Consider the following 18,332-nt stretch of genomic DNA (forward strand, 5'->3'; position numbering starts at 1 on the left):
AAAGACATTAACATGTCTTTTTAAAGAAACAACTGCGTTATTCCTATTTAAAGGTATAAAAGTATACACTGACCCTACAGACACTCTTCTTTATATTGCTTAAATTTCAGATATTTGGATTCTCTCTTAAAATTTTATATTTAATTAATATAAAATTAATATATAAATTAAACAGAGGCTTCATTTTAACATTCTAATAACAATTAACTGACACTGTCGATCTCATAAAGCTTCAGGTAATCTGTTCTTGCAAGCTTTCTTCTTTTACCCAGTAGAATCCGTCAGATTTAAATTTTCTCTGTAAAAATTCTGAAACAAAAATTGTCCTATTTACAAATGACTAAAAATAAGAAGGCATAAAACTGGAGTTGGTACAAAACCATATTTTTAAAAATTCAATTTAAATAAAGTCTTACCAAATACGGGCTAGTAAGGCAGAAGGTAAACCTGTTTTCAGGAAGATTTCACGGACCTCCAATCCAGACACAAATCCATCCATATCTTTATCAGTTTTCAGGAAGATTTCATCATATTTAGCTTTTTCTGCAGGGGCTACAACCCACTACGGGGGGGGGGGGCGGGGGGAGAAAAACAGTATTTCTGCCAAAATGAAACAAACTTCGAAGTGTCAATCTTTCAACCCATAACGGTATCTGTCTCAAATTCTGAACAATCCTACTCTACTAACTACAGTAACAGTATATCACTTCCATCACATCTCAATCAAAATGCTGTGGTAAAGAGAAAATAACAGAAGAAAGACATGTCAGTTAGAACTGTATTTATAGATGCCCATTTTGCTTTTTCTTCTTTTAAGTAATGAGTAAATTCAAGCACAGTTAACTCTTGACTTACAAGTGCCCACATTAATATAGATAAGTGGGAGAGTCTGTATAGACAAAATATTCAGATAACTCTCAATCTTCATTTTTTATATAGTATTCATCTATTCACTATAGCTGAACTGGCTGATTTGTATATCCTGTCATTATTTGCCTTTACTCAACCTTACAAAAGGCAGGTTGGAGGGAAAAAAAGGCCTTGGACAACCCAGAACTGGATAATTTGATCTCAAAGAATCAAGAGTTAACTAGAGATTAAATAAAAGCAAAAACAACTATTAATTATGCCACGGTAAGCATGCCATGTTAGCATGGAGCATCTTCCATCTCCAACTTTAATTCCAGGTAGCTCAAGGCAAAGCTAGCGAAACATCCATATGACCTAAGGCCAAATGCAGAAGGAATAGCTGTCTCCTCTGGAATATCACATTATGCAGGTTCAACCAGAGGGAGCTTGAAGTCTTTGACCCCTTTGATTTCTCCTTATGTCTTTATCAAGTAATCAATTGTTAAATGCCATGCACTTTGTTAAGGAAAAATAAATCCTTTAACACTGATAAATCTATACCTGTCTTAACGATGCTTCGGTAGGTAAAATGTCTACAGGTGGTAAGGAGTGGTAAGATTCCTTGGCTGATGCTGAAGAAGTGATCAACCACTTAGAGCCTAACATACTGACCGTTTTTCTCTTGGAAGGCGGCACCAAGGCTGGAGGCAAGGACATTGGCACAGGTTCTTTCTCCAGTGCACAGTATACCAAAAACATGGCCTTCAAAATAGATAAACCAGAATCATATATATTAAAACCATTTGACCACATTCACCCATTAATTATTGCTGAACAATAAATCATCTTCATACTGTCTCAAATCTTTTTTTTAAGAAACTAGGCTGGGAGGGAGGGAAGGGGAGAAAAGAGAAGAGATGACAGAAAAGAGGGAGAAAAGGAAAGAAATCAAAGCTAAGCAATTTTTTAGGAAGATATCCTGAATAGCAAAAACTTAAGAGATATAACCTTCAACTAAAGTTCTTGCAATGTCAAAGGCAAATGACAATTTGGAGGACAAAAATATCTGCAAAGAACAAGGTAATCTCCCTAATATATAAAGAGCTCTTAGATATTAACAGAAGAAAAACCAAAGTCCAACAGACAAACTGACAAAAGAGTATGAACAGATATTTTACAGAAAAATAAATATTACAAATGGTCCATCCTTTAACATATGAACATATGATCAATTTCACTGATAAGAAAACTGCAAGTTAAAACTATACTAAAATACTTAATTGGCAAAAATACAAAGTTCCATAATGTATTTTCTTAGGTAAACTGTGGAGGAACAGACACTCTTAGACATTACTAGTGGTTGCTGAGGAGTAGCAGAATGTGCCACCCCGGAACACGCCACTTTGGCATAAGGATTATCTGGAGCTGAAGGCAACTGAGAAGAAGCATATACAAGAAAAGAAAAGCTCTCTACTTTTCCAGTAATTGCTGAAAAGATAGACATAAATTTGCAAAGGTGTCTCTCCTTCCCTCTGTACAAGGAAGGACAAAAGTTCCTCCCCAAAATGACTTTAGGCCCATATCAGCCTGGAGAGGGCACCAGAGGAATCTACATAACAAACTTTACTAACTAGCCTTTATCTACCATTAGTTTCCCATATATTTGCCTTCTCACAATTTGAAGCTCCTAGAGACTTTAGGTCCTTTTCTTTTGTCTTGTCACTTCTATAAAAATTTATTGTTCTTTATAAAAGATTCTATATAGGGTCGAGCCCGTGGCGCACTCGGGAGAGTGCGGCGCTGGGAGCGCAGCAGGGCTCCCGCCGCGGGTTCGGATCCTACATAGGGATGACCGGTGTGCTCACAGCGCTCACTGGCTGAGCGCAGTGCCGCCGGTCTCAAAAAGGACCAAAAAAAAAAAAAAAGATGCTATATAAGCCTGAGTTCTAAAACATATTTTTAAGAGTTACTCCTACCCGGAGTTGTCTCTGATGTACATATAAAATATATATCTTAATAAATTTGTTTGTTTTTCTCATTAATCTGTCTATTGTTACAGGGGTCCCAGCCAAGAACTTAGAAGGGCAGAGGGAAAATTATCCAACCCCCTCCAGAGCTCAAATTGGTACCACTCCTATGAAGGGCAAATTGGCAACATCTACCAAGTTACAAATGAATTTCCCCTTTAGTTCATTAATCCCGTATCTGGAAATAGATACTTTAGATTTACTTGCCTACATACGAGATGCTGTATAAAAAAGGTTATTAATTGCAGCATTGTTTGTATATGCACACAAATATCCATCTACAAAAGACTGGTTTGAAAAATTACAGTACATCTATACAATGAAATACTATGAAGCAATAAAAAAGAAATCATGTGAAACATTCTACATCTTAACAGTGGTGGTGCCTTCACAGGGATATTAATTGTCAAAACTCATCAAATTATATACTTAAATTGAATGCAGTTTGTTGTATGTTAGGTAGTCCTCAATAAAGTTGACTAGGAAAAAAAGAATCATGGAGCTCTCCAAGTGAAAAGATATCCAAGATTCACTGTTAAACACAAAAAAGTTCAGTGCTGAATAATGGGTATGTAGTGTTCTCTTTTGTGAAATAATTATTCATATTTGTTTAAATTTGCATTAATAAATTCTAGGAGAATAAACAAGAAACTAAGAAAAGTGGCTGGTAATAGAAAGGGGTAATGGAGCACTGAGGGCAGGGATGGAACTAGGATTTTTTTCACTGAATACCTTCTTATATTGTATTGATCTCTGAACCATGAGAATGTACTGTCTATTTTTAAATATTTTTAATTAATAAAATTGCACAAAGTGGGACAACCCGCATATAGACTGTCCCAGGATATATCTCCTCCATTTTAAAGGATTCAGGGTACTTTCAAGACTTTCAGAAGATAGAACGTTTTCTTGGCTATCTTTAAGCATATGAAATTATTCAAAGTAAGTCAGAACCTCTAGAAAGATTCCAGCAGCACCTGGAAGAAAGATTGCATATTTCTTCTTAATTTTTTCTTTCACTGAAAATAATAGAGTACCTAATACAACAACATGATCCATGATTACTAATATCATTTTACAAACAGAGAGAAAAAAAGCTCTCTACAAAGCTCTGTTTTTTTTCCAGATTTGATCACCTGTATTAGTTGCACACATGTAATTTTATAACACCATGCTTTCATATACAACTGATAAAACTAAACCTTACCCAAGTTTTAGTGGGCATTGTAACTACCCGGACAGCTTGATAAGATACCCAAGTTTTAGTGGGCATTGTAACTACCCGGACAGCTTGATAAGATAAAGCACAGATTTCTGGGTCCTTCACTGAGAATTTTGGAATCAGTAGGGCTGGGGTTGGGCCTGAGAATGTGCCTTTCTGACAAGTTCCCAGGTGATGCTGATGCTGCTGTCCAGGGACCACACTTAACCAGTTGACCCTAATCAAGAATTTTCTTCTCCCCATTCACTAGCCAACTCAGAAGAATTCAATTTCAGTTTTAGAAACACAAAAACTTTCTATCTCCAAAAGCTTGAAACTCCAGGAAGAAAACAATCTGGCTAGCACATACTTTCAACCAAATTCACAATATATGAATTATTATTAGATTGGTACTGAGCTAAGAGAAGTGACTAGAATGCACGAGTCAGCACTCCTCTCACTGCGGATGGGAGTCATTTCCTGGAAAAGTGGATACTAGAAGCAAAAAAGCAATGTTAGCCATCTGCTGCCAATAAACACATTTTTTTGAAAGTTTAAAAAATATATAATTAATTACATGTTGTCTTGAAAATAGTTTCCATGACAAAATTGAAGCCAAAATTTTTTCAGTTGTGACTCTATTTGTTTTCTTATTACATTGTACCTTATCCTATTCAAAGTCTGCTCCAAATAGATCAAATGATGCATCATACTCACCCCCTCTCCCCCCAAAATCTGGCTGGTAACTAGTTTTTAAACTGAAATGTACCAGCAAATGCATTTACACAGACACAGACACTTTAATAAGATTTAGAATATCTTTTTGATAAAAGCATCAAAAATAAATCTAAACTTACTCAGGGACAGCAGGGAAAGAAGGATTTAGTTTTACTGTTGCAGTTAGTTACTAGCAGCTGCTCACATCCTCTTAATATTTTTTCATTCTACATGCTTTCAGGCAGTATTTCTCAAATTTTAGTGGCCATCATAATCACCTGGAGGGCTTTTAAAACACGGGTTCCGGGACCCTACCCAAGTTTCTGATTCAGTAGGTCGTGGGCAAAGCCCAAGAATCTGTAGTTCTAATAGGTTCTCAAATGATGTTAACGTTGATGTTGCTGATGAGAGACCATACTTTGAGAACTAGTCCTTTTAGGAGTTTCCTTAGGAGTTTTACTTGCTCAGTGGTCTACTTAAGCAGCTGAACTGCCAGTTACAATTTCTTAAAAGAGCAATCTGGGATGAAAATATCAGGCACTTCTTGTGTTTTCCAAGTAGTACAAGTTACCTTCATCAATTTGGTTTAAAAAAACATTTACTGAAGAATTTATGGCCACCAGGCATTGTGTTAGGCACTAGAAATACAAAAGTAAAAAGACCCCTCACTTTTACAACCCAATAGAAGCAAAAGATATGTAAATTTCCACACAATGTGATACATGCTAATATGGACAAGTACAGCTCCTTTATAAATCTCCAAGTGCCACAAACTCTTCACATCATGACCCAACAAATGCTACTGACAAAAATTTAGACTACTTTCAGTGTAAGAACTTACCTGACAGATAAATTCCAGTCTTAGTAAAAATGTAAAAACCGATAGATAGAAGATAAGAGAGCAAAGTAAAAAGGGCATGAGACTACAAAGAATAGAGTAGGAAACGGGAAAACTAGTAACTTCACAGTGGAGAAACTTGGCAAACACTATCTTAACCAAGTGATGAAGGTTAACAACACCAGTGATGTCGCATGGATATCATGTACCCTCTGATATAATGTGATGACAAAGGCACTTCACCTCCATGGTATTTGTCAGGGAAATATAGGATAATGGTCAGGGCTCCCTCAGATGTTCGGAGTGTTGCCGAGCATTTGATGTAAATGTGCACATGCGCCCAGGTGTTCCTTGGTTATTGTCTAATGTAATTGCTCATGTGCACCTAGGTGTTCCTGGGTTGTCTGACTGCATCCAGTGTTCTGGGTTATCGGACTTAAGTATAGAGGATGAGTGGCTCTGGTCCATGATGCTCCTGCCCCCAGGATGCCCCTGGGGATGCCACAGGGAGGCCGCTACTGCTGCTGGAGGCTGTTGTTGCAAGCTGTTGCTTCCAGGGCCCCCAGGATCCTCTGGGAGGCCACCTCCGCTGCTGCTGCTGCTGAGGAAGCTGAGGACTGAGCTCGTGTTGTCTACCAACGGCTCCTGGGATCTTTCCCAATTACCTAGCTCATGGACCTGTGTGTGAGGGGTTGGTGACCCAGCCAGGCACTTGAGGGGTCTGGTGACCCAGCCTGGCATATGATGGATCTGTGATCCAGTCTATACAATGGGTTTGAAGGGTCTGTGGGCCCTAACCCCTAGTCCTAGCCCTAGCTATAGCCCTAGCAATACAATTGGCTAGGTTGGCAGGATTCTGACAATTGCCCCCCATTGCCTAGCCAGACAATAGCTTTAGCAAGACAGTATTCTTTGCAAAAACCCATACCTCCAATCTAATCATTAGAAAAACATCAGACAAACCCAGACTGGGAGACATTCTACAGGATAACCGGCCAATATGAGTATTCCTCAAAATTGTCAAGGTCATGAAAAACAAGGCAAAAACGACAAAACTGCCATAAACCGGAGAGACTGAAGAGACATGGCAACTAAATACAATGTGATAGTCTAGATTAGATCATGGGACAGAAAGGAGAAACTAGTGAAACCCAAATAAAGCCTGGAGTTCAATTAATAGCAATGCACCAATGTTGCTTCCTTAATTTTGACAAATGCACCATGGTAATGAAACATGTTAACAATAAGGGAAAATAGTATTGGGAAACTCTTTGTATATCTCAGCAACTTTTCTGTAAATCTAAAATCATTCCAAAATTTAAAAAAAAAAAAAGAAGAACATGACTACGGAAGGCTCAAGTTCAGCCCTGGCTCTACCACTAACTGCTTTGCTTAGAGGAGCTAAGCTCTAAAATCTATGAAAACTCTAAAAATCTATGATAAAAAATAAAATAATTTAGTACTCATCTTTAAGACTTTTTTAAAAAAAGTAATAAAGTAAACAAAAAATAAACTAAGAAGAGAAAATTAGGATAAAAGCTAAAAAGGATGAAATAAAAAGTCAAAACATAATAGAAAGGATAAATAAATCCAAAAGATGATTCTTTTAAAAGATCAGTAAACTAAATAAAATCAGATTAAACAAAAAATGAGAAGGAAAAAATACATAAGACTTGGAATGAGAAAAGAGCAAAAACACAAACTCAGAAGAGATGAAAAGAAAAATGCAAATTTGTGGCAATAAGATTAAAACTAAAAAAAAAAAAAAGACAATTCCTTAGCAAAATAAAGAGAAAATTTGAACAGACTAATTTCCAAATAAGAGAGTAAAAAGGAGGATTAGGAGAAGAGATGAAAAGAAAAATGCAAATTTGTGGCAATAAGATTAAAACTAAAAAAAAAAAAAGACAATTCCTTAGCAAAATAAAGAGAAAATTTGAACAGACTAATTTCCAAATAAGAGAGTAAAAGGAGGATTAGAGATTTACCACTGATGAGTTCACAGCAGTTTTACCTAACCTTTAAGGAAGAGATGAATGCAACCTCATTTGGAATTAACTATCCAATTATTAAGAAAATGTGTCTTCAGATAAGATGTCAAAACTTTTATAACTTGATAAATGAAGTGAGACTAGTGATATTCATGTTTGCTTTTAATGAAATGAATGTGAAAATTAGGGGATACACTTGGAACAAAATTATTCCATAGCAATAGGTACTGAGATACGTGGTAAACTTGGGATACAAAATGTAATACCACTCAGCATCTTTACAGTACATTATACAAAGCACGTATTCCTAAAGGAAGATGGCAAAACACATTTTCTGTTATCTATTTGTCCAAAAGATATTTATCGACTGCCTATAAATTTTAGGTAAAAATGCTCATATCAACAATCTGATGGAAATATAGCCTCCCTCTAAGGATGAAATAAAAGTGGAAATTTTCACAAAAGAAAATTAAGATGTTTAAGATATTTTAGGTTACTTACAACTGCAAACTCATCTCTGTCAAGCATTCCATCATGGTCAATATCACTCAACTCCCAAACCTTAAAAAGAGAAGAAATGAGAAAGATTAATGTTCTTTCATTTCATGTGCTACCTGGGGGCAGGAAGAGAAAGTGTACTGGTGAGAGATAAGAGTAGAGATAAGCAAGTGCCTGGTCATTACATGCCTTGAAAGTTATTTGGATTTTATTCTAAATGCAATGGTAAGCTACTAAAAGGTTAGTTTTAAGTAATAAAATGGCAAGATTATAGTTTGGAAATCTCACACTGTCCACACAGTGGAGAAATAATTAGTGGAAAACAATGCCAAAAAATAATTTTTAAATCAATATGTATTGACCACCTAATGTATACAACACTGATCCAGTAGTAGTAGTACTAGTTCTGGTGTTGTGATGGTCATCATCATTATCATCATGGCAGCTAGCATTCAAAGAGTATGTAATAAGCGCTGTACTAAGTACTTTACATACATTATCAAATTTAATCCCTACAGCCCTTCAAGCTAGAAATTACGACCATTTTAAAGATTAGAAAAGTGACACATGATTTTCTAATGATTTGCCCAAGTTCACACAGCTAAGAAAAGGTCAGCCAGAATTTGACCCTAGGCAATCTGCTTAAGTAGGGAACTAAAGAAAGGGCAGAAGGTTTTTAAAGAGTAGATGAGATTTGAAATATGAAGAGAAGTAGAGAAATCACTGAAACACAATAAGAGTGCTGGGCAGTAGGGAGAAGCTCAGCTGAAGCTAGTGATCATAAAGTTATGGTAAGACCAATCTTATTACACTTTCTCAGTACTCCACATGCAACCACACAGAAGCCAGATAACTAGCTTCATGCAAAGTTGGATTTTCACCAGGCAGGAGAATGGAAGAATAATGGAACTACAGATCAAAAAATCCAAGTTGGATGAGGAAAAATGTAAATTCAAATGATAAGGGAATAGAATTTTAGTCCACTAGAAGTGGGAAAGGAGAAGGGGAGAAATTGGTAAAGGACCAGAAAAAATGTTTACATTGTATAATGATAAAATAATTTTAAATTTTTAAAAAGGGTTTTAGTTTTACAAGATGAAAAGACTTATGGAGACGGATGGTGGTGATGGTTGCACAACAATATGAACATACTTAATACCATTGAACTGTACACTTAAAATTGGTCAAGTAAATTTTGTATTATGTATATTTTACCACTATAAAAAAAATTGGAAAAAAAAGAGGGAAAGTAAAGGAGCTGAGATTTAAAGGTCTTGATGAAATCAAAAAATTTAAGTCTTGCAAGTATCTGGGAAAGAGATCTAGAAAGACAGGAAGTTAAAGCAGAATTTATGATTTCAGAGATGAAACTATTCTTTACAACAAGACCCGGATGATATAGCCATGGAGTAGGTAGCAGATGTAAAATACTGATGGTCCCTAGAAATTAAGTCAAGCAACTGGGAAGGCAGAGTGTATAGCACAAAGAAAAAAGGACCTACTTCATATTTTAAAAGAATCCTACTTAAGGGACTTACATAAATAATTTCAGCCACTCATATTTCACAGGGAATAACCAAATACAGAAATAAATTGGCAATAATTTTACATATTAAGTGAGAACAGAAAATTCTGTGTAATAACACAACTTTAAAATAAGATCTGCATTTTTGTTAACAATGAGCTATAAAGTGCTCCTGGTAAATATAATTAAAATTAAAATGCATAAAAACTACATTTAGAATTTAATAATATCTTACTCTTCCAAGAATATCCACAGGTAACTTAGAGTTGAGCAACACTGGTTTCACTTTATCACCAGACAGAAATCCGTTCACTGGGCTTAAACTATCAAAAATTGTATCATACTTGGCTTTATCTTCAGACTATAATATTAAAAAAAAAAATCGCAAGTTAAATAATGCTGAAAAGGATTTAACTGCAGTTGTAAAAATCAAGTCCTCAAAGAATAGACAACATATTTTTAAACTATCATTTAAAGACATTTTTCACTTTCATCAAAATATATTACGATAAATAATAATTTCAAAGTGACTCTACTCAAGAGTCCAGGGTCCCCCAATCCTCTTGTAGCTAGAACACAATCTTTGTTTTTCTACTGTTAGGTTAGAATGAATGAAAAGATTTCAAAGATAGAAGGGCTTTGAAGGGCATCTGGTCCAACCCTCTCACTTAAACAGACCCACAGCAAGGAAGCAACTTTTATAAAAATACACAACTATGATTCAATAAAAAATAAATAAATATAAAAATAAAAATACACAACTAGATAGTAATATTCTATGACTTTCTAAACATAGTGTTAGGTACATTTCAAATCCAAACAAATAAATTTTAAAAAATAAAATCATCAAGAATAAACACCAAGATTCCCCCAATTTTCCCAAAGCAAGATCTATTTTTTCTTGTCAATAAGATCTCCTAAACATTGAAAGTTATTTGTATAACATGAAAAACTAGTGTTCATTGTTTGTGCAGTCAAGGCCAAATTCCTACACTTTTTAAAACTAGTTAACAAGGGCTTGCCAGTGAGCTCAGTTGGTAGAGAGTGGTACTGGCAACACCAAGGTCCAGGGTTCAATCCCTATACCATCCAGCCACCAAAAAAGCATAATCAAAAAATAAAATTAGTTAACAGCCCACAAGCATACACAGACATAAAACCAAAACGGTTTTCCAAAACAACTGTACAGATTTATCAAAGCTCAACTGACCTGCTATATCCTAATACTGTTTTAAAATAACAAATTTTTAAAATCTGGTGAGAGATCTATAACCAATGATTTGCCTCTGAATAACTATAAGGCAAAATACTCACTTCAGAAAAAAATTTCACTAAGAATTATTTATTTCAGAGCCATAAACAGAATACTTAGTTAACCAGAATTTTCAAATAAGAGGTAATACCAGTGGGATAAACAACCTGTTCATCAAATATTTTAGTTAACAGGATTATGACATCACCATTTTTCCTTTACGCTATAACAGAAATGATTAGACCAATACTAATTGTCACAAAATGACTGACAGCTGAAAGATCCCTCAAAGATTTCCAATACCAGTATCTTCCCTACTGTCCTTGAGCATACATATGAAAGTTTAATGCCAATTGCAATATATTTCAGAAAGAATATGGGGAGAGAATATATGCGGATAGGAGGTAAAGGAGAGGTAAGGAGAGAATAGTTACAAAGGTTACTTACTTTTACAGCCCATGGGAGCTCAGATGCAGAGGTTCCACTGATTAGCAAAGGACTACTGGTATCATGCTAAAAAGGAAAGCATACCATATGAAGAGTTGAAATCCTCACATCAATAAGAAGTGAAGAAAAAGTGGTCTATGAATTTAAATATATTCATACAAAATGCTGAATCTTAATGCACACAAAACACTATTTTACATTAACTAGACCTTTATCTAAGTACTGCTGAAACAAAAACATTTTCACTGAATTAGCCACATAAATGATCGTGGAGCTCTAAATAAAACATGTAAGTATTACAGAAGAAATCCTACTATAACTGAGATCAAGATAAAGGTATCTAAATCTTAACAAAAATACTTAGGGCTCTATTAACTAATGACTTTGTCCCAACATTATTTTAGGAAAGAAGACTGAGAAAACAACACAACTTTGCATTTCTAAGTTACAGGTACACAACAACACGTATAACAGCATGCCCAAGTTATTACATTTATCTGGCTGAAGTAGATGAATATATTGGAAAATCTTTATAATAATACAGTTAGGCAACAAACCTCTATATTAACCCTCTGACACCATGCCTAAACATAGAAGTGCAGAAATGCTCAGAACTGAAGTTAAATTCTTAATATGCAGACCAATAACTTTTAATATATTGAATTTAAAAACAAGCAAGAAGAGCCATGAAATTTCTGAAAAAGAGTGGGGAGGACTAGCCATATCTGATATAAAAACATGTTACCAAATACAATAATTAAAACAATGTAAGATCAGCACGTGGATAAACAGATCAATGAGTAAGAACAGAAAAATCCAGAAAGAAGCCAAAATACATATGAAGATTTAGCACATGATCAAGGTGGCATTTCAGATCAGTAAGGAAAAGACTGATTATGCAATAAACTGTATTAGATCTGTCAGGTAGCCATCTTAAAAAAACATAAATTTGAATCCAGATTCACACCTTATAAATTAAATGTAAAAATAGATAATAAATTTTAAAACCTGACAATTTACATAAAAAACAACAAATTTCCATTATTATTTTTTTTTTAAAAGATGACCAGTCAGCAGATCTTAACCCTTGACTTCATGTTGTCAGCACCAAGCCCTCCCAAGTGAGCTGACCAGCCATCCCTATACAGGAATCCAAACCTGTGGCCTTGGTGTTATTAGCACCACACTCTCCCAAGTGAGCCACGGGCTGGCCCCAACAACTTTTCATGAAAAAAAAAAAAAAATCACCACAAACAAGATGAAAAGACAAATAACAAAGTGGAAAAAACATTTGTAACTCATAGAAACAAATAATATTTAATGAGCCTCTAGAATTCAATAAGTAGAGTGATAACCCAAGAAAAATGGGCAAAAACTATAAACAGACATTCACATAAAGGTAATGTAAATGGCTCATAAGCATAAGAAAAACTATTCAATCTCACTCCATAAAACCAAAAGAACATATTACAATTATACTTATAAGCTATTTGTCATCTATCAAATTGACAAGGATATAAAATTTTGACAACAGTATGCTAGCAAAAGTGTAGGGAAACAGGCACTCAACCATTTGCTGGTAGGAGTGTGAACTAGTACAACCACTACGAAAGGCATGTTGACAATATACATGGAAATTACAAAAGCAAAAACTTTTGGAACAGCATTTCTACGTTTGGTAATTTACATATATAAATATATTCCTGTGCATGCAAAATGACATATATGTAAAGTTATTACAGGCTGAGCCTCCCTAACCTGAAAATCCAAAATCTGAAACTTTTTGAGCACCAACATGGCACTGAAAGGAAATGCTCATTGGAGCACTGTGGATTTCGAATTTTCAGATTTGGGATGCTTTAGTATATATTCTGCAGATATGCCAAAATCTGAAAAAATCTGAAATCTGAAACACTTCTGGCCCCAAGCACTTCAGATAAGGGGTACTAAACCTATATGCACTGTAGCATTTTTTTATAATAAGAGAGTAGAAATAAGCTAAAAGCCTATCAATTAGAAGTTAAATAAATTATGCTAAATACAAGCAAAGAAATACTATGCAGCTATTAAAAACAGTTTTTATGTAATAAAACGTAAAGATCTATAAAACATACTAAGTTATTTTAAAAAGGTATAGAATTGCATGTATTGTGTGCGATAATCAACGTAAAATGAAGTAATATGTATTTATATCTCTTTGTATACACATATAATAACTCTGGAAGGATACTAACTCTGGATAAAACTAACAACAACAGTAGCCACTAAGAAAGAAAGAAACTCAGCTGAGTGACAAGGGTTAAGGAAGAATTTTTTTTAAATATTAATTTTAATTTTCAAGTCATGTTGTATCATTTTTCAAAAATTAAAAACAATTTAAATCTAAGAGCATTTCTTACAAATCTTGGTGGAGGAACAGCCAGGTTCAAGCTACTCAGAGAAACCTCCAATCCATTCTGGGCACATGCCACAAGACGCAAAGCAACAAAAAATTCCTGAGAAAGAAAATTATGAACGTTACAGACCATTCTCTTTCTCTCCACCTACCTACTTACACACATACTTATAATCTGAAAATACAAGGCAATTCACAATTAATCCAGGATTTTTATGTAGCAACAAATATAACAACACATTTGCTTCAAAAACACTTATTTTAAAACTGAGAAAAGACATATGTACAAAGATGTTCCTAATATTATAAATAGCAGATAACAATATAAATAGAAAAATACTTCAATAAATTATGATACATACAGATAGTGGGAATTATACAGAATTAATACTCATGTTTCAGAGAATATTTAATAATGTTAAGAAATGTTTATCATCTAAGTAAGAAAAAGAATTTGGAAAAAAGCCTATAGAGAAATAATACTTAAATGTTAAAAGTCATCTCTGGATTATGAGATTATAAATTTTGAAACTGGATCAGTAAATCAAATGACTTAATCATTTGATTAACTAAATAGACAGATAAATGCAAAGAAACTGAAGCAACAGGTTGTCAGCTGTTTTAAGTTAGAGTCAGGTCTGGGAATGGACATGGTAACAAAAGCCTTAACTTCAGTTATAATTTTTCCAATTTGTCAATACCCTAGTATAGTTGCTAATGCAATCAATCCTTCACTACTTTTCTCAAAATCACATCCCTCATTCCCACCTACATCATCTTTCCCAATTTCTAATCTATTCTTCCAGGCTGTCTGCTTTATACAATTCCTAGCCTCACACTCATAAATTTCTTGAAAAAATGCTACTTCAAGGTATTCCCTTTTCTTATTCATTCCACAAGCCTCTGTGCAATCTCAAAACTCTCACGATTAGCTAGAGACACTACTGCGTATGTCACAAATAACCTCCCAGCTACCAAATGCTATAGCCTCTCTAAAAAAAAAAAAGGAAAGAAAAGAAAAGGCCTCATTCTGCTCATTCTCTTGGCAGTCTGGGAAAGTATGATTTCCTCTGAAGCTCTCCCTCACTAACATAGCTTCATAAAGTTCTCCTAGTTCTCCTCCGATCCTTCAAGTCTCTTCTTCTGGACTCAATGCCTCCTCCAACCTTTAAGTGCTGTTGTTCTAAGTATTCCAACACTGACCCTTTCTTTTCTCACTCTATGTGAGATTCCATTATTCTTTGGTAATCAGGTCCACTCCTACAGTATGAATGGGCTCTGAAGTGAAATAATTCTGCATTAAATTCTACTTCTGCTATTTAAAGTTGTGAGGCCATGAGCAAATTAAATAAAACTCTTCTATAAAAGAGGGGCTAATACCTACCTTGCAATGTTTTATGAGCAACAAAATAAAAACTATATTATAAGAAGAAAGCACCCAGAGTCATTTTTGGCATAGAGAAACTCAATAAGTATTGACTTCTTTTCTTTCTTTCATTTCTTAATTAAAAAATCTATGCCTCCAAGGCAAACTCGAATTTTAACTCAGACTCATAATTAAGCTACCTGGATGTAACAAAGACAACTCAAACTCAACACCCAAAGTCCAGGAATATCAGTGAAGAATTGATTATACCATAAACCCATAAGATAGTGACCATATCTGTCTTGTTCACCTCTGTACTCCTAAAACCTGGCTCATAGTAGGTACTTAACAAATATCCGCTGAGTGCACAGCACCTGGGTGCCCACATGTATTTAGTTTTCCTATGTCTCCAATTGTACCAAATTTGCCCTTCTACCCAGAGGCTCCAATGCAGACTATAATATGGCCCTGAAACCTTAACTAAAAGACTGGGTATTCTGACCCCCTCATCTAATTTTTCCCATATCTTTCCCAGGTTTGATCGTGCTTCAGTCATGCCCATATGAGGGAATTAGCTTTGAGTAGTGTCACTGAGCAAATTATCAACAAACTCTGAATTCAACCCTATAGAACTCTGAAATTCGTCCCCAACAAGCAGAACTTCAAAGTACACTGATAGTGTTCAACACCCTTGGCCATAACCACTTTCATGTATTTCTGGTCTAGAATTTACTTCTAACTTGTAAACCATTTTCTCATTTCTAGGTCCGAGGTAAGAACTAGAGCAGAATATTTAAGTTTGATTAGCCAAGAGCTTCCTTTCAAATGTACTGGGCAATACCATCTTCACACTTAGTAGTAAAGTCCACTTTTACATAAAACCCTGTACACCCAAGAAATTTAATAGGATACAAATAGCAAAGTCTCACTGAAAGACAGAAAAATTAACTCCAAGAGAACAGTGCCACCAAACACTAACCTTTAAGAATTAGTTATTTTAATGTCTAGTGATTGGAAATATTTTTATTGTTATGACACTTGCCCCTGCAAAACCCTAATCTTAATAAAAACCAATTCTTAGTTGAAAAGTACAAAAAACTGCTGGTTATTTTTTATTTTGAATCACATAAAAAAATCTTCAAAAATCTCTGAATCTTACGTGTTTGTTCAGGATACCTCTGCCATCTGTATCGGCTATATCCCAAATCTGAAATTTAGGGGGAAAAAAAAGTATCAATCTATATTTTAAACATATATCATCTTAATGATAAATTAAATCCCTGCAATTTACAACCTCATGCTCTCTGGTAATCAAATCTAAGAATCATATAATTCAGAGTGGAAAGAAACCTTAAAGATCATTGAATGCAACCCTTCCGCAAAGATACAAGGCCCAGTGACATTAAGTGACTTGGCTCAAGAACATTCAAGGCATCAGGGAAATAACTTGAAACCCAGGTTCTAACTTCCAGTCAAATGCATTTTTCACTAACCCAGATTCTAATTCCGAGTCTATTACTCTTCCTACTAAACCTTGATTTTAAATCCTTATTAAGATAATAGTCTTTCCTAGGGGCAAGTTGAGATGGTTTATGTTTTTATGAATAATTAATTTATTTTATTTTTTATTTATTTATTTTTTTAAAAGATGACCGGTAAGGGGATCTTAACCCTTGGCTTGGTGTTGTCAACAAGCTCAGCGAGTGAGTGAACCGGCCATCCCTATATAGAATCCGAACCCATGGCCTTGGTGTTATCAGCACCACACTCTCCCAAGTGAGCCACAGGCCAGCCCTAAATTAATTTATTAAGTGATTTTTTTTCAGGATTTTGAATATGTATAAATTTTATGTATAATGATTTCATAGGACAGGGTCTTTCCACTCTTTTATGCTCTTTCCAAAGCCTCCCATCCCCCACTCTATTAACCACACATTAAACACGGAGACAATTATAATAGAAGAAGTAGGGATAGAGCCAGCTGTCTGAGTGGGTGGCAAGGTTCCCAGTCTGCACCAAATGTACTATTACTTCCTCATTTCATCCTACGAAAAAGTAATGTGTTTCTACAAATCTTAAAAACACCTTTTTTTTTTTCCTTTTTGTCTTTTTTCGTGTCCGGCAACGGATCGCAACCCTCAGTGTCGCGACCGTNCAACCCTCAGAAACACCTTACTTTTCAAGAGAGTAAATCACTATACCACAAATTCCCTCCACCTCATTACTGTAACTGCTTTTATGACTCAGTTCTAATTTCTAAGCTTCTTGATGGTATCTTTGTGAATTTACACCTAGTTCATCTATAGTACTATAAATTCATTACAATCTAGTTATAATGAACAAATATTACCTTTCCAAGTATCAAGTCTGGAAGTCCTGATTTTTTCAGGAAAGCAGCAGCTTCAGAAGCCAACACCCTTCCGGTATTGTTTGTATCGACCTGAAAAGATATAAACTGTAAGCTGACAACAGACATAAAGGCAAAATTATCACCATTTACCTGACTTCCATCCCTGTGATTTGGGAACTGGCTTTTTCAAGAAAGGAAGAGAAATCCCTTGACTAACATGGGCAAAGGAATATATATGCAGAGAGCCATATAAATAGAGTACTGTCTAGACATCACCGGCAATTTACAGTGTTTTTTTATCATGCCCACTATACAAATGATGGGGACTTTCCTTTAAGACAGAATGAGGTCACCAAGAACAGAAATAAATTTTTTTAAAGATGACTCTCATTTTTGAAAAGACTTCCTAAACTTCTACTTGTAAAATAAAAAGTAAATTTTAAAGTCAGGGGAAAGGTAACATGATACTAGGATATTTGTGAGATAGCTGTTTTTCCAGTTTAGTTAAAAGATTAGGTTTACTGTAAACATATACTAAGTATTCCAGACAGTCCAATCCTAGCCAAAAAGCTGGAACATGGGATAAATTGGGCTCTCAGCAAAAAAGGAAGAATTGCTTAATCCTTCAAATTTGGGGTAAGAAGGAAGTATAGAAAGAGTTGGAAAACCTGCCTCTAGAATTCTTCAGAACTCTTTTCTTTGCCCACTCCCTGACCAGGGTGCAAAAAGAATAACCACATTCCACATAACCTAAATATAGAGGCACTCAAAGGAAACACTGATGAAATTATGATGAAATATTTACGTACTGCATCGCAATAAAGAATTTTACTATCTTTTATTCTTTTAGTTATATAATAAATTAAACATAGCCAG

At 34.9% G+C, this 18,332-nt stretch overlaps 1 protein-coding gene across 2 annotated transcripts in view; it reads right to left on the bottom strand.

Annotated features, from left to right (window-relative positions):
• EPS15 (epidermal growth factor receptor pathway substrate 15) overlaps nt 1-18,332 on the bottom strand; it is a 133,401-nt gene that overhangs the window by 86,546 nt on the left and 28,523 nt on the right. For both annotated transcript variants that reach the window (XM_008576173.1, XM_008576238.1), the window contains exons 3-10: nt 17,457-17,546; nt 16,266-16,313; nt 13,745-13,840; nt 11,346-11,411; nt 9,882-10,007; nt 8,125-8,184; nt 1,522-1,611; nt 417-562 (exon numbers count right to left, since the gene is read on the bottom strand). In XM_008576173.1, the coding sequence (XP_008574395.1) occupies nt 417-562; nt 1,522-1,611; nt 8,125-8,184; nt 9,882-10,007; nt 11,346-11,411; nt 13,745-13,840; nt 16,266-16,313; nt 17,457-17,546 (722 nt within the window). The remainder of the gene's footprint in view (nt 1-416; nt 563-1,521; nt 1,612-8,124; nt 8,185-9,881; nt 10,008-11,345; nt 11,412-13,744; nt 13,841-16,265; nt 16,314-17,456; nt 17,547-18,332) is intronic.

The sequence above is a fragment of the Galeopterus variegatus genome, unplaced genomic scaffold, assembly GCF_000696425.1.
Source record: "Galeopterus variegatus unplaced genomic scaffold, G_variegatus-3.0.2 Scaffold6, whole genome shotgun sequence".
Taxonomy (NCBI): domain Eukaryota; kingdom Metazoa; phylum Chordata; class Mammalia; order Dermoptera; family Cynocephalidae; genus Galeopterus; species Galeopterus variegatus.